The sequence below is a fragment of the Budorcas taxicolor genome, chromosome 25, assembly GCF_023091745.1.
Source record: "Budorcas taxicolor isolate Tak-1 chromosome 25, Takin1.1, whole genome shotgun sequence".
NCBI lineage: Eukaryota > Metazoa > Chordata > Mammalia > Artiodactyla > Bovidae > Budorcas > Budorcas taxicolor.
Genome location: NC_068934.1, coordinates 28,625,510 through 28,641,745, shown reverse-complemented (window position 1 = coordinate 28,641,745; position 16,236 = coordinate 28,625,510). Strand labels below are relative to the sequence as shown.

Below are 16,236 nucleotides of genomic sequence, written 5' to 3'. Positions count from 1 at the left end.
GGAGCTGGCCAGGAACAATGGGGAACAAAGGCTGGACATTCTTCCGCTGAGCCCCCAGAGCCTGGCCTTGGTCTTCCGGGAACAGCTCCAGGAAATATCTGAGATTCCAGATTTGGAAGGAAGAGACCTGTAAACAGGAGCTGGGCTCTGAAAGGGGAGAGCAGTGGATCTCTAGGGAGGGGGTGGGGAGAAGCAGGGTGTACGCTGACATTGCAGGCTCAGAAGCTACAGGTCTGTCTGCTATAAACACAATATTTCAGGACTGGGAAAATCTTTTATTTTTATTTTATTTTTTTGCCACACGCATGTGGGACCTTAGTTCCTAAACCAGGGATCAAACCCTCACCCCCTGCATTGGAAGGTGGATTCCTAACCAGGGAAGTCCCAGGGCTGGGAAAAACTCTTAAAGGTCATTTACTTAAACTATCCTTCCAGGGCCTAAAAAATATCCCAGCCAAGGATGCTCAAATAGTTTCAGTAATGAGGTGTGCATAAAAATAAATAAATCACAGTACTGGCTAAGCTTTACTGATGACTTACAAAGCATTAGGCACTGTACTAGGTTGAGTTTACGCTTCATCTCTTCTGTTATTCCATCTCTCAAGGTAGGAACTATTATTGTTGTTATTGTTATTATTATTCCCTCTTTACAAATAAGGAAACTGACTTTCAAGGGTTAGGTCACTTGCCCAAGGTCTCCCAGAAGTTTATCTGTCTGTCGCTGGGCTGACTAGGAGTGAACTGTAGGCATCTCCCAGACTGTCCCAGGGTCTCTTATCTTCCTTATCTTCTGGCTTACCACCCCACCTCTCCCTGGGAAATGGAAATGAGACACTGCCCCCCACACCGTTTTCTTCCTTGTCGCTTTTCTCTACCCTTAGCCTCAGAATGCCCGTGCCCTGAGATCTCAGGGCTGGGTTTCTAATCCACTCGAGCAGTGGGGTAGGGGTGAGGAGTAATCTGGAAACAAAGGAATTGGGATTGGGATTGAATGGTTCACTAGAGGCTTGGAGTTAAAGGATCGAAACTGCTGGAGTTACAGTTAGGATTACCTCTAGGAAATCCCAGACTAGGGTTTGAGGTTAGAGTCAGAGGTTATGCGGGTCAAGGTCATAGAGCCTGTCTCCTCTGGTCTCCTCCCAGTTCTCCAAGGCCCTGAAGCCCGGGCAGGAAGCATCGGTTTCCTCAAAGCTGCTTCCCTCCTGGGGCAGAGTCTCGGTCACAAACAACCACCACCAGCCCGCCCCGCCCCTCCTTCCCCCGCCGCTACGAGCTCAGAGCAGTAGGACCAAGTGCTGCGGACCAGCTCAGAGCCCCGAGAGCAGCCATGGGCTCTGGAGGAGCGCGCCTCTTCGGGGTCCACTGGGCCCTGCCTCTCCTGCTCCTCACGGGTGAGTACGGCTGGGCCTCCCTGCTCCTAGCCGCGCACCCCTGATCCAAGGCCTGGCTGAGGCGGGGGAGGCCCTTACGCCTCTGTTTCCCTTTGGCGGTGGGGGTAGCAGAGACAATGGTGATGATGATGGTGGTGCTGTTAAGTGTGAGACAGAGAGACAAACAGACTGAGAGCTTCACAGGCCCTCACTGCGTGCCACGCGTGCACACTGGGCCTCTCACCTCCCTCCCAGCATGTTATCTAGGAGCTTGTTTGGAGGTGCTACCAGGAGAGCGCAGCTTGTACTCTTGACTGAAGACCGGTCCTTCTCTATCATGGATGGTCGTCCTCTTTGCCTGATAGCATAGCTTCGGGAGGGACACACACAGAGTGGTGAGGAAAGAAAGGGACTCCCGCCTAGCCAGCCAGATCAGCCGAGTCAACCCTGGGGTGACAGATGTGACAACCAGATCGCCCTCACGTCCCCAGTATGTTATTTGGGAACTCGTTTTCAGACACGAGGAGGCAGATGAGACATGCAGGGGTTTGAGGGCCCTACTGGTAGTCGGACTGGGCCCCACCTCCTTTTCTTTCCCCAGGAAGCATGGCCCAGGATTTCCCACCCCAGATCCTAGTCCATCCTGAGGACCAGCTGTTCCAGGGCCCCGACCCGGCCAGGATGAGATGCCGGGCCTCAGGTCAGCCACCTCCCACCATCCGCTGGCTGCTGGACGGGCACCCCCTGAGCATGGTGCCCCCAGACGTTCACCACCTCCTCCCGGACGGAACCCTCCTGCTTCTGCGGCCCCCTCCCCGGGGACGTGCCCACGATGACCGCACCCGATCCACGGACCTGGGAGTCTACACCTGTGAGGCCAGCAACCGGCTGGGCACGGCAGTGAGCCGGGGCGCACGGCTGTCCATGGCTGGTGAGGCCTGGGTGGGGAGACTTGGGAGGGGAGGGCTGGGTACGGGGCGGTCCTAGATGGGAGACCTGGGAGGTGGGGCTCTGAAGAGTTCAGCACAAGGCAGAGCCCAAGGGTAGGTTATACAGAGCAGGTTGGCAGTGCCAAGGTGGGGCCTGGATGGAAGGGCTGGGGCCTGCTGTGTGCCAGCCCTCTGTCCTCCTCACAGTCCTCCAGGAGGATTTCCAGGTCCAGCCTCGGGACACAGTGGCTGCAGTGGGCGAGCAGGTGCTTCTGCAGTGCGAGCCGCCGTGGGGCCACCCAGAGCCCACTGTCTCATGGTGGAAGGATGAGAAACCCCTGGCCCTGCAGCCAGGGCGGCACTCGGTGAGTGTAGCCCCTTCCCAAACCTCACCCTGTCCAGGCCACAGCTGTGTACACCTGAAGGCCTGACCCCAACCCCCCAGCCCCATGTCTCCTGCAGTATTTGAGGAAGGGGCAGCCGTGAGGCCTTAGGCCTTCCTCCCCACGTGGGAGACTTCACAAGACACCTGGTCCTGACAGGTGTCCCAAGGCTCCCTGCTGATGGCAAGAGCAGAGAAGAGTGACGCAGGGACCTACATGTGTGTGGCCACCAACAGTGCAGGACGACGGCAGAGCCGGGTGGCCAGGGTGTCCATCCAGGGTAAGGGGAGGGCGGTTGGCAAAGGCCAGGGCCAAGGTGGGGGGCACCAGTTAGCGTGGTGCCCTCTGGTTTGGGCTGGGGTTAGGGGATGTGGGGGTTTGACCCAGGATCAGGGTCAGAGTGGTGGGGACCTCATTTAGGGGCGGTTCCTCCATCCGAGGGCTTCCTTTACCCTCAGTTGGTAAAGAATCTCCCTGCAGTGCAGGAGACCCAGGTTTGATCCCTGGGTCGGGAAGATCTCCTGGAGAAGGGAATGGCAACCCACTCCAGTGTTCTTGCCTGGAGAATCCCATGGACAGAGGAGCCCGGTGGGCCACAGTCCATGGAGTTGCAAGAGTCGGACACGACTGAGCTGCTAAATCATCATCTTCCTCCATCTGAGGATGGATAGACGTTGGAGAGCTCATGATGGGAGCAGTCTGGGAGATCTGGCTCCTCTGTGGCTGAGGTATGCTCCACTCTTCAATTTCTTCCCCCTGACCTATGAGCCCATCCCCAACCTGTGTGCTCCCAGAGCCCCAGGACTACAAGGAGCCCCTGGAGCTTCTGGCTGTGCACATTCAGCTGGAAAACGTGACCCTGCTGAACCCAGACCCCAAGAAGGGCACCAAGCCCGGGCCAGCTGTATGGCTCAGCTGGAAGGTGAGGCCCGGGACCTAGGGCTGGAACAGTCACAGCTCCGGAAAGTGCTGCTCCCAAGAGCCCTGAGTCCTCCCCACCCTCCGTCTTCCCCAGGTGAGCGGCCCCGCTGCACCTGCTCAGTCCTACACAGTCCTGTTCAGGACCCAGGCCGCCCCTGGGGGCCAGGGAGCCCCGTGGGCAGAGGCCCTGCTGGCTGGCTGGCAGAGCGCAGAGCTTGGGGGCCTCCACTGGGGCCAAGACTACGAGTTCAAAGTGAGACCGTCCTCTGGCCGCGCTCAAGGCCCCGACAGCAACGTGCTGCTCCTGAGGCTGCCTGAACAAGGTCAGGAACAGATGCTTCCAGAACCCAGTGATATACCCCCCAGCCCCTTTCTGTAGTCAGGAGGAAGAGGAATAGTGACTTCCACTCCTGGGCCCCCTCTTGTCCTGGCTCTGAAAACAGAGCTGAGAGAAGCTCTTGTTCTTGTCAGTATGGCTCGGACCTTATGTCCCCAGTCCTGCTCTTTTCTCTAAAAGAGATTCCCGAGGATTCCTTCAGCATTCCTTACAGCTTGTCTCCCTCCCCCTCAGTGCCCAGTGCCCCTCCCCAGGAGGTGACCCTAAAACCTGGCAACGGCAGTATCCTTGTGAGCTGGGTCCCACCACCTGCTGAAAACCACAACGGCATCATCCGTGGCTACCAGGTACCCCCCCCCAAGCTGACGCACCCCTCCATAGTGTTGCCAAGACTTCCCTCTTCCCTGGCTCTTGGCACTAAGAAATGGCACCTGCCCAGCGGAGCACAGACTCTACTCTTTGCCAGACACTGCCAAGCGCTTACCCACATGACCTCATTTCATCTCACAGCCCATCCTGGGTTGTTATCCCAGGTCTACAGACATGGAAAGTGAGGCTAGGGTCACAAGTGCGGGAAAACAGAACAGGGACCAAACCAGGCTGTGACTGGCTCTCCATTTCTAAGGCAGTGGTGCCAGAGTGTGATTTCTGGACCAGCAACATCAGCATTGTCTGAGAACTTGTTAGAATGCAGATCCTCTGGTCCGTTGACAGGCTTTGTGGGTCAGAATGTCAGAGATGGGTCTGGCAATCTGGATTTTAACAAACCCTCCAAGTGATCCTAAATCACACTGATCTGTGTGAACCACTGGTCTAACACCTACTTTGGAAGATTGCTTTTGTCCCTCAGTCTAGAGAGAAGTCTCACCCACTTTGTAGGGGAGAAGGAAATAGGAAGGATGGGTGCATGTGGGGGTGTCTCCAGGTGAATGCCAGGACAGGGTGGCCACATACCCAGAATCTGATCTGCAGATGAAGGGGCTTAACTGCTGTGATGGTTTTGGAGGGGGGCAAGCTCATCTCTGTTTGTGTTTCAGGTCTGGAGCCTGGGCAACACCTCGTTGCCCCCGGCCAACTGGACCGTGGTGGGTGAGCAGACCCAGCTGGAGATTGCCACGCACATGTCAGGTTCCTACTGCGTGCAAGTGGCTGCAGTCACTGGCGCAGGCGCTGGGCAGCCCAGCAGCCCTGTCTGCCTCCTATTAGGTGAGGACAGTGCCCTCTGGCCCCACCCAGACCCATCCCGGCCCCCTTTCCACCATTCCCTCTCCCTGCTCATGCTGCCAGCTCCTCCCCCCTTGTCTGCCCATCTTCATTGCCTCATCCTGAGCTCGAATTCCCTTACAGAGCAGGCCATGGAGCGAGCTGCCCAGCAACCCAGTGCGCATAGCCCATGGACCCTGGAGCAGCTGTGGGCAGCCTTGAAGCGGCCAGAGGTCATTGCCAGCGGGGGCGTTGTGCTGTGGCTGCTGCTGCTGGGCACTGCCGTGTGCATCCACCGCCGGCGCCGAGCTGGGGTGCGCCTGGGCCCAGGTGAGCAGGTGAAGCGCCCTCCCAGGCGGACTGGCTGGCCTTCTCTGGGTCCTGCCAGAATGCAACAGAGCTTTGGGCCTCTAGCCAGGTGCTGGAGACTCTGGGCGGACCCTTCCTCTTGCCCTCTTCCAGGTCTGTACAGGTACACCAGTGAAGATGCCATCTTAAAACACAGGTGAGACAGGAAAGGGGCAGAGGTGAGGGAGGGGCTGAGGGGCCGAGGGACAGTGGAGCTGGGACAGAGAACTGGTTGAAGCATTCCTCTCCCCTGCATGCTGTGTCTGACTCCTTGCGACTCCATGCACTGTAGCCCACCAGGCACTTCTTTGCAACCCCATGTACTGTAGCCCCCCAGGCACCTCTGTCCATGGGATTCTCCAGGCAAGAATACTGGAGTGGGTTGCCCGGCCCTCCTCCAGGGGACCTTCCCAGCCCAGGGACTGAACCCACGATTCTTACATCTCCTGCATTGGCAGGCGGGTTCTCTACCACTAACGCCACCTGGGAAGCCCCGTCTCCCCTCCCGCCAGGCAATTTGTCATCCTAACAGCTGAATCTCCCCTGAACTTCAAGTGAGAATTAATTTCTCTTTCATTAATGTCACTATCACACCATCTGACAGGTGAGTGGCCCCACCCAGACAAGGTTACATGGCCAGTACCTGCCTTCTGAACCCCTAATCTGGTGCTCTTGTTACTGAGCTCTCATTAATACTTACTGCACTCTCCTGCTGGATGGAGAATAGCTAGCACGGGAGGACCAGTCTGATTTCTCATTCTCTCTGTACATTCAGCATCGACCTAGCGGTACCTTTGAGTTCAGCAATCACCTACCCCCACTGAGGCATCTTTCTTTCACACTAATCCACCCACAGTTCCAGCAGAGGGCACTCTGTCCCCATGTGAAACTTCTTACTCCTTGTTCTCAATAACGCAGCCCGCCTGCAGGTATCCACCCATCTGCTCTGAGTGCGTTTGGCTGCCAGAGCAAGTCTCCAGTTATGAGACAAGACACTAAGAAGCAAAACATCCTTTGTTTTCTCCTACTGGCTGAGTTTTGCACTAAACCACTTCACCTCTGCCCACCTCTCTTGCTCTTTATCTCATTAGAGTTCATCTGAGAGACTTCACATTCCACATCTGCATCTTTCAACAGAAGTGCATCAAGCGCCTATTAAGGGCCAGCTCTCAGGCTCCCCTTTTGCTGTTAGTCTCTCAGCCCAGAGCAAGGTTCTGTGCCGGCTGATACTGTGTTCCTGTGTTGTTCTGTGCTCCCTGGTTTTTCTCTTCCAGCTACTTCCTGGGCTTAGTCTGAGCCTTCCTGAACTTTCCCCGTCTCCCCTGGAACATCATCCTTTTCCTCAAGGGAGATTCCATTCTGATCACCTTGTTCATTCATTTCTTTAGAAGAGTCGCTATCTGCCAGGAGAACACTCAGTCTAGCCGAGACAGGCACACTAGCATAAATGCAATCCCGAGCTGGGAGTGCAGAAACACGTATGAGTACAAGGAGGGGGCTGGGTGGGGAACTTTCACATTTCCCCTGACTGCAGGTATAAAATAGCGAGCTGGTGGGAAGCTGCTATAAAGCACAGGGAGCTCAACTTGGGGCTCTCTGGTGATCTAGAGGGTGGGATGGGGGTGGGTGGGAGGCAGGTCCAAGAGGGAGAAGATATATGTAAGTATATGGCTGATTGACTTCATTGTACAGCAGTAACTAAGACAACACTGTAAAGCAATTATATTAAAAACACACACACACAAGAAAGTTAAAGCTGAAATAAAGAGGAAAGACCAAGGGAATAGCAAGAAATAGCCTGCTATTTATAGGGAAAGACAAGCCTTTTGGTTGGGCTAGGGCCTCTGCTATAGGATAGATCAGAGCGAAAGATAAAGCTGAGGAGCTGGAAGCTAGGCCAATGAGGGCCCTGTTAGCCACGCTAGGCAGCTGGGCTCCATCTTCGTACATGGGGAGCCACTGAGGGTTTTAGGCAGAGAAGTGCTTTGGTCTGATTCCCGCCAGCATGGCGCCCCATCCAAAGGGAACCAGGCTAGAGACAGAGGAGCCAATATTCAGGTTGCAAACTCCTGCACTCCTGGCCGAGTGATGTCTCACTTCTTCATCTCAGCTTACAGCATTAGCCTTGTGAGGAAGGTCTTACTGTTGGAGGAACCAGGGCTTAGAGAGGCTAATAGACTGAGCTGGCCCTGGGTTGCACAGCTAGGCGGCACCAGATCTGGCTCCCGATGTGTACTCTTTCTGTCTCAGCACACAGCCATCTGTCTGTGATACCTCCCAGCTCTGGGGCAACTTGGACATCCCCTGATCTCAGGACAAGAAAGGATCGCTGAGTTTGGGACAGCAGATCAGAGATCTTAAGGAGTCTGAGGGGGCCTGAAAAGCAGTGAGAATAAAGCTGGTACCGCCATCTACTCCACCCTTTCACTACCTGCTGAGCTCAGGTCTTGACCTATCACGTTTTCCCTCCACCTGCTTCTCTACCCCGCCCCCCATTGTCCAGGATGGATCACAGCGACTCCCCCTGGCTGGCGGACACGTGGCGCTCCACCTCCGGCTCTCGAGACCTCAGCAGCAGCAGCAGCCTCAGCAGTCGGCTTGGAGTGGACCCCCGGGACCCGCTAGATGGTCGCCGCTCTTGTGCGCGTGCCCTCCCCCAGGGGTGGGGTTAGGGGGCCTAGCAGCTGAGCCGGGTGCTGGAGAAAGGGGGGCATGGGTGGGCTGCATTCACCGGAATCCCTCCTGTCATTGTTTACCTCAGTGATCTCCTGGGATCCCCGAAGCCCTGGGGTGCCCCTGCTTCCTGACACCAGCACTTTCTATGGCTCCCTCATCGCCGAGGGGCCTTCCAGCCCCCCAGCCCGGCCAAGCCCCCAGGCCCCAGCTGCCAGGCGGCTCACACCCCAGCTGGCTCAGCTCTCCAGCCCCTGGCCCAGTTCGGACAGCCTCTGTGGCCGCCGGGGCCTCTCTTCCCCACGCTTGTCTCTGGCCCCTGCAGAGGCCTGGAAGGCCAGAAAGAAGCAGGGTAAGAATGGGAGGATGCACGCAGCCTGAATCTGGGTGTATGGGGGACAGGAGCCTCAGTGCTAATCGTGGGCTGCCCTCTACCCACAGTCTGTCCTAATGGGCACCTATTACCGTGCACCCAGACAGGAGTATGCTGGCCTCAGTTTTTCTTTCTTTCTTTCTTTGGGTCTTTGTTGAGCCACGCAGGATCTTCTTTAATTCATGCGTCATCTTTGTTGCTGTGCACGGACTCTCTCTCTCTTGTTGTGGGAGCTTCAGTAGTTGCAGCCAGTAGGCTTGGTTGCTACGAGGCATGTGGGATCCTACCTCCCCAACCAGGGATCGAACCCATGGCCCCTGCATTGCCAACAGATTCTTAACAACCAGACCACCAGGGAAGCCCTAGGCCTCAGATTTTCTTTACACGGGGCTCTTGCTTGGGTTTTGCACACTAGCAGTGAGCCCTGTTTCTGCAGTTAGCTCAATTCAGCAAATACCGAATGAGCACCACTAGGGGTGGGATGGAGCAGGAAATGGCAACCCACTCCAGTGTTCTTGCCTGGAGAATCCCAGGGACGGGGGAGCCTGGTGGGCTGCCGTCCCTGGGGTCGCACAGAGTCGGACATGACTGAAGCGACTTAGCAGCAGCAACAGCAACAGGGTGGGATAGGGGATAGGGGAACACAGTACAGAATCCTTGCTCTCTACCAGCTCCAAGTCTAATGAACGTGCCTGACCAGCACACGGGTAATTCTAGAACCTGGAGGAATGTGGCTAGTGCTAGCACGAAACCTCAGGCTTGCATGACCTCTGTACTATGTAATGTGTACATATGTGCTATGCACGATGTATGGGTCTCGCCCCGGTACCGACTCCCAGCTCGCGTCCCAGAGAATGAGCATTTCCTTTCTGTCCAGATTTCTCTTCTGACTTCCGGCTATCTGCTTTGACTTTCCAGAGAGAAATAAGTATAGTCTCTATTTCTTCAGCAACTACTCTATGTTAGGTGCCTTACTCATATTTGTTACCTTATTGAATCCTCACAACACATTGGCAAGGTGTTATTTCTCTAATTTTACAGATAAGGAAAGAGGATCAGAATGGGGTAGCTTGTTTAAAACCCTATGTCCATAAGCTGCAGCTCTCAAATTTGAAACCAGAATCATCTGCTTCCAAAAGTTACTTTGAATCTCTCTGGGAGCACCCCTGGGGAAACTGTTCTCTCGGCTGACTCTGTTTCTCCATTTCTGAACATTGACTTCACTCTCTGCCATCTCCATGAGCCTCCTGTACTGATTAGTAAGATTTATAAACATTCAGCAGCCAGTTTTGTTAAGTGGATATAATCCAACTTTTATCAAGATAAATATGGATTTAGAGTAATTAAGGACTTGGCCAATATCCAGAATTTTATGACTCTAAATATTAGCAAAGCTGGCATCCTTTCCAGCTTTGCCTCAGAGCTATTGCATTAGAATCTTCTGTGATCATGAAATACCAGCTAAAAAGAGGTTGCATAAATCTCATTTTTAAAGTAGCTTCTTCATGGATAACCACACTGATTTGAATATAATGTATGTCCCACTTGAAAACATTAATGCTAGCCCAAAAAGAGGAGCAACTTCCTACGGTCAGTTGTTAAGAAAGGTTCCCGTTCTGAGACGAAGTTTCCTAATCTCACTTAGAGATTTAGGTCCTCATCACACCCGTTTTCTCCGTCATCTGGCTCCACGTCATCACTGCTCCAGGATGAGGTCAGCATAGTAACTCCCTTGGGCTGGTGGGCAACAGCAACAACCACAAGGTCTCATCCAGAGGGACTTTCCTTGTGGTCCAGCAGTTAAGACTCTGCACTTCCACTGCAGGGGTCACAGGTTCAGTCCCTGGTTAGGAAGCTAAGACCTCACAGGCTACGCAGTACAGCCTGATAGTGGGGGGAAAATATCTCATCCAGAGGCACGGAGCTCCCCTACTGCTATCATCTAGTCCAAAAGTCTGCTAATTCTTTGTCTTCGAACACTGGCAGCCTCTCTCGGTGCCCCTCCTTGAGCTGCTTATTCCTTTTCCTTATTATCTGAGCCTTGTTGGATTTCTTTACCTCTGTGCTAATAGTCTGACAACAGCTGTCTCATCCATTATGTCAGATTCTTAGTTCACTTTGCCAATACATATATTGAATATCCCCGTTAAATAATTCACTCAAACAAATATCTATCACAATTCAGGAATACCCAACAAGATTCCACCTCACTTTGATAACAGTTTAATTCAAATAATTTTGACACTAAATTCAAGTAATTCCAAGCAAGGTGGAAAGCAGGGTTTTTGTGTGTGTGGTTTTTTTTTTTTTTTTTTTTTTTTTTTTTGAGGGGGGTTCCAAAAATCCTTTAGAAGAAATAAAATGAGCTGGGATAAATACAGCCTTTTCCCCTCACCTTCCACACAAATCAACACCAACAGCATGTGCCCCCACTTCTGAGCTTAGGTAAGAAGCCAGGCCCAAGACAAGACAAAGCGGGTGAGAGTGGGGGTTGGAGCACTCAAAGCTGGCCTCCAGGACTCCCTGGGTCATACAACAATTAAAGGAAATGAGTAAAAGCTAAACCAGCCAAAGTGCAAAAGGAAACTCTGGTGGAGGAAGTCTAGCCATTGTGTGAGTTTTCATCCAGTGGCTTAGAAGGTCCGGCCACTGTACATGGGTTTCTAGGGCCCAGATGGATCCTTGATGAATGCTTTGTCTCACTCTGAACCTGCCCATCCTGGCCCCCACATCTTTTATATTAGACTGACAGCTCTGTGTCGGGAGTCCTGCCTGGTCTCTGCTCCCCTTTCCTAACTGGGCTTTGGGCTTTTGATCATGTGGCATTAACCTGAAGGCTATTTCTTCTTTGATTGATGTTCTCCTAGTCCAGGTCTTGGGGAAATCCCTTTCTTTTATCACTCTGTTTCTCTTCTGGCTTAAACTTAGATCCATTTTGGTTTTGGCCTGATGAAGTCTGTGCACACTGCCAGGGCTATTGTACTGCCACGATTTACTCAGAGCCTCAGAGCCCTGTCTCCTAAGTGGCCACGTGGGCCGGATGGTAGCTGCCATCTCATACATGATTCTTCTCACCTTGTGTTTACACCTGCGTCTCTAATGTCATCCATCCATTCACTCATTCACTCAACACATATTGAATATCCACAGGCAAGGCATTGCCCACGTGAGTGAGAACAACACATTGCCCTACTCTAAAGTTCCTCTTCCCATTAGCTGACTCTCTCCCGTCATACCTGGCTGGTCTGGGGCTCCCATCTTTTGTCTTCCTCATTTAACTCAACTTGAGAGCTCAACTCATCTCTCCAAGTGAGAGACACTGGGTTTATCAGGACAAGACTATCCAGAGCCATGTGAAATATATACCACATGAGAAGTGGAAATGAACAGATTCTCTCCAAGGAAAGAAAGAGTACTTGCCTTCACAGACTCAAAATTCATTAAAGAGGAGGTAGCGATGTGAGGGTACAGAGATCAGGAAATTGTCATGTACACAGTAGAGAGGTGGTTTTTTTTTTAATTATTTGTTTTTTTGGCACCGGGTCCTAGCTGCAACACGTAGGATCTTTTATTATAGTTGCAGCCAGCTGTTAATTGCAGCATGTGGGATCTAGTTCCCTGACCAGGGATCAAACACGGGCCCCCTGCATAGGGAGTGCAGAGTCTTAGCCACTGGACCACCAAGGAAATCCCCAGCATTGTTTTTAAAATTATCTATTAGATGCCAGCAACTTTCCAATATGTTTTCAATTGCTTGGTAAAACCATCCTTTGAAGTGGCTGGTTACAAACAAAACAGGCTCAGGAAGGTTGATGCATTTATCTGAGGTCACACAGCTACTATTCGGCCGAGCCAGGCTATGAGTCAGGTGATTTAACTCCAAGCCTAGTGCTCCTTCCATTGTTATATCACAGCTGCCTGGATGGAGGGAGATGATTCTCTCTTCTTTCTGGATTCCGAGAAAAGCTTAAGTGGATGATCAGGCTGAAGACGGAGCCTATGGCTGGGATCTGAAAGGCCCACCTGGATTGGCCACCAGCCCCCCAACTCTTTGTTTTGCAGAGTTGCACCAGGCGAACAGCTCCCCACTGCTCCGAGCCAGCCACCCTGCGGAGCTCTGGGCCTGCGACTTGGGCAACAGAGGCTCCAAGAACTTTTCCCAAAGCCCAGGTGAGTGGAGGGCCCTGGGAGGCAAATGAGGGAGTGAGGCATGGTGTGGGGCCCACCAGCCCCTCCATCTGGCTTCTCCTGTCCCTGAGGAGGCTGGCTCTGTGCAGGGTGGGGACAGACAAGCTGCGGCCTGGGGGCTGTGAGTGTTCTGCGATCTCACGTCCAGGCTCTTGTTCCCCAGGAGCTGTGCCCCGTGCTCTGGTGGCCTGGCGGGCGCTGGGACCACAGCTCCTCAGCTCCTCCAGTGAGCTGATGACTCGCCCTTTGCCCCCAGTACCCATCGCTCCCCGTGGACCCCCCACTCAGAGTCAACAGACCCAGTAAGAGGGCCTGGGGTCAGGAAGCAGGGAGGGGCACTGGGGATGTGGGAGGTGTTTGCTGAGCGGGCCTGCGGGAGGGGCGGCAGGGACCGGAAGAACTGCACTAACCATCCTGCTGTCTTACCCCAAACAGGCACTCAGTGGAGCCCCCAGCCCCCACCTCCCCTCCACCGCCAGCAGCCCCCGTCCCCGCCCTCATTCCCTCCAGTGCCCTCCACCTCTCCAGCCCCCAGGCCTCTTCCCTCTCTGGTCCCAGCCCAGCATCCAGCCGCCTGTCCAGCTCGTCGCTGTCGTCCCTGGGGGAGGATCAGGACAGTGTGCTGACCCCTGAGGAGGTGGCCCTGAGCCTGGAGCTCAGTGAGGGTGAGGAGACCCCCAGGTGAGTGGCCGGAGGGGAGCCAGAGCATACAGATAAGCTGGAGGCAGGAGTGTGCCTTCCACCTTCCTCACTGGACTGTCTCTGCCCCTGCCCAACAGCATGCCATCTCCCCTTTGACCTCTCCCTAGGAACAGTGTCTCTCCGATGCCAAGGGCGCCTTCCCCTCCCATCACCTATGGCTACATCAGCGTCCCCACGGCCTCAGACCTAGCGGACATGGGCAGGCCTGGAGGAGGGGTGGGGTCCGAGGTGAGGGGCTTGCTGTGCCCACCTCGGCCCTGCCTCACACCCACCCCCAGCGAGGGCTCCTTGGCCAACGGCTGGGGCTCAGCCTCAGAGGACAACGGCCCCAGCGCCAGAGCCAGCCTGGTCAGCTCCTCCGATGGCTCCTTCCTGGCTGATGCCCACTTCGCCCGGGCCCTGGCCGTGGCTGCGGACAGCTTTGGCTTTGGTCTGGAGCCGAGGGAAGCAGACTGCGTCTTCACGGGTACGTAAGATCACTGTCCTTGACAAAGAGTCGAAGTATCCTCACCATCGTCACTATGTCCCAGCCCCCAGGCCAAGTGCCTTCCATATATTCAGCATTCGCAGCAGCTCTCTGAGGAATATTCTTTATCATTCTTTTCCAAATGAGGGAACTATAAGTCCCATAGGTTTATTAACTTGCCCAAGATCACCCAGAACAAGGATAAACTCTGCAAGTTAAAAGCCCAGAGGCAGGGACTTTCCTTGGTGGTCCAGTGGCTAAGACTCCATGATCCCTGTGCAGGGGTTCCGGGTTCAGAACCAGGTCAGGGAACTAGATCCAGCATCCCAACACAATCAAATAAATAATTAAAAAAAAAAAAAAAGGCCCGGAGGCAGCCAATTGTATGGTCCATTCTGCTACCTCTAGGACCTTCCTCTTACCAAATGTGGGGTGCAGGAGAGGTTGCCCTCCCCAGCCCAGTGACAGATTCATCCACTGTGGGAAGTACTGTTCTGTCTCTTACATCCCGCTGAGCTGTCAAAGCCTTCCTCCTCTCCCATCTATGGCTGGGTGAGGTGATGCTGGGCTCCCTGTTTCATTTGTCTAGCAGGTCGGGACCATCGTTCCCGAGTCAACGGCAGGTAGTGAGGACTCCCCCGGCCCCTTCAGTGTTCCCTTCCTCGGACATATATCCCCTAGACCTAGCATTCTTCCCCTAAAAAAGCAATCAGGATTGTGGCAAACAGGAGAGCAGGAATTACCTAGGACAGAAAGCCAGGGCCGAGTTGGGAGAAGAGAGTTCAAGCTGTTCTCTCGAAGAAATCAATGAACGTCTTCCTCTCCCTAGGGCGGAGGACCCTGGGGATGTGGCACTGGGGTGATGCACCGAGTGGGACTGGGTTATGTCTAGGGTCAGGTGTATGCCTTAAGCAGCCCCACATCTTCTGCCCTAAACTAGTCCCCAAGAGTGAAGGCCAACCCTCCACAGAAATCTCTACTCTCCCTAACAGACGTTTCGTCACCTCCTTCCCCTCGGGACGACCTCTCTCTGACTTCCACCCTTTCCCTGACCCCGTGGGAGTGGAGGTCAGACTGGTTGGAGGACATTGAGAAAAATCCCACCCAGTGGCTGGGAAGGGGGCTGCCTCCCTGGCTGCCTGAATCTCGGATCTCTTCCCAGAAAAGTCAGCTCAGCTCTCCTGTGCCCAAAGCTGGCGGTAAGTGTCTCGTTGGCTGATGCAGCAATCCATCTTGACCGGAGGGGTTTTATCGTGGTTCAGGGGAGTCAAGAGGGGTCTGGAAGGAGCAATAAGAAGCAGCGGGGGATAACTCCACCTCCTTCAACTTCTCCTAGACTTCTCCTGAACTGACCGCCTGACTGCCAAGATGAGAACTAGACCTTCCTCTCCCATCAGCCACTGGCCGGGACTGTGGACTGCGGGTCTTGGCCTATGCTTCGCTGCAGTTGTGGGGGTCCACCTTGCCTGGCCTCTGGTGTTCTCCCTCCCGGATTGTGGGAACAAATGAAAGCAAAACAAAATAAGAACAAAGCGGACCTGCAGCCTCCAGGAGCAAAATGTTATCTCCACCTGGCTTGCAGCCCTCGCCTTTCCCTCTGCTCCATCCATGCCCACAAGCAGGTCATTTTGGCCAGAGAGGCAGCCCTAAATCCTGTGTGTGCCCCGCCCCAGCCGTGCCTGGGTCACAGGAAGTGGGGGAGCCAGACATCTTCCTGGAGGACAACACTGGCTCACGGGAAAGGACTGTGGAGCAGGGAGCATCTCAGGGCCTCCTCTCAGCCTTTTCCGGTCCATTCCTGGTCTCGTCCCAACCACACTGTGAAGGGACATAAAGAGGGGCTCCACTGAGGCAGTGAGGCCCGACCTCGGCACTAATGCAAAGGGTTCAAGATGAATCCAGGGAGGAAGCTGAAGTGGGACGAATGTACCCTCCTGATACTGTTGTCACTGAGGAATTTGATACCATAAAGCTGCGATGAGTTGAGTTCTGTGAGATCACTCCGTGGAGCATCGTATCCTGCAGAGGGCACCTGGGTTAGAAGAGCATCAGGCATTCGCTGACCCTCCAGTGTCACTCTTTTTTTCTGTTCTGTTATCAAGGGGAGAATTCCCTGCATCTTTCAGATTTTAAGCAGAATCCAGAAAAGGCAGGGATGAGGGTGTTTCCAGGTTCTGCGGGTCTTAGCAACTCATCCCATGAAGATGACTCCTGCTTTCAGCAATCCCAGCCCCCAAGACCAGTCCCAGATAGTTTCTTAAAATGTATGAAGTAGCTCCATTTCACAAAAGGTAGGAACCACCTGTAATGGTTGGCTGGTGGACACCCTTCAAAGAACAGGGC

General features: G+C 54.1%; 1 protein-coding gene across 3 annotated transcripts; it reads left to right on the top strand.

Moving 5' to 3' along the window:
* Positions 1-1,274: 1,274 nt before the first annotated feature.
* ROBO4 (roundabout guidance receptor 4) lies at positions 1,275-15,879 on the top strand. 3 transcript variants are annotated; one of them, XM_052661870.1, is made up of 18 exons: positions 1,275-1,391; positions 1,972-2,301; positions 2,507-2,664; positions 2,842-2,962; positions 3,477-3,604; positions 3,698-3,926; positions 4,175-4,287; positions 4,978-5,146; positions 5,288-5,473; positions 5,606-5,648; positions 7,995-8,119; positions 8,253-8,516; positions 12,600-12,707; positions 12,889-13,027; positions 13,161-13,406; positions 13,535-13,893; positions 14,886-15,092; positions 15,230-15,879. In XM_052661870.1, the coding sequence occupies exons 1-18, from the start codon at positions 1,328-1,330 to the stop codon at positions 15,238-15,240; spliced, it is 3,000 nt and encodes a 999-aa protein (XP_052517830.1). In that variant the 5' UTR covers positions 1,275-1,327; the 3' UTR covers positions 15,241-15,879. The 3 variants fall into 3 exon arrangements, with proteins under 3 accessions (XP_052517830.1, XP_052517829.1, XP_052517831.1); XM_052661869.1 differs by having other exon boundaries at positions 7,995-8,131; XM_052661871.1 differs by lacking the exons at positions 3,477-3,604; positions 3,698-3,926 and having other exon boundaries at positions 7,995-8,131.
* The last annotated feature ends 357 nt before the right edge of the window (positions 15,880-16,236 follow it).

Excerpts from the sequence above, each read along its gene's own strand:
- ROBO4 (XM_052661869.1), top strand. The coding sequence starts at position 1,328 with ATGGGCTCTGGAGGAGCGCGCCTCTTCGGGGTCCACTGGGCCCTGCCT. Across the intron at positions 5,474-5,605 it reads TGGGGTGCGCCTGGGCCCAG|GTCTGTACAGGTACACCAGT; the intron begins GTGAGCAGGTGA and ends GCCCTCTTCCAG. Across the intron at positions 13,407-13,534 it reads GAGGGTGAGGAGACCCCCAG|GAACAGTGTCTCTCCGATGC; the intron begins GTGAGTGGCCGG and ends ACCTCTCCCTAG.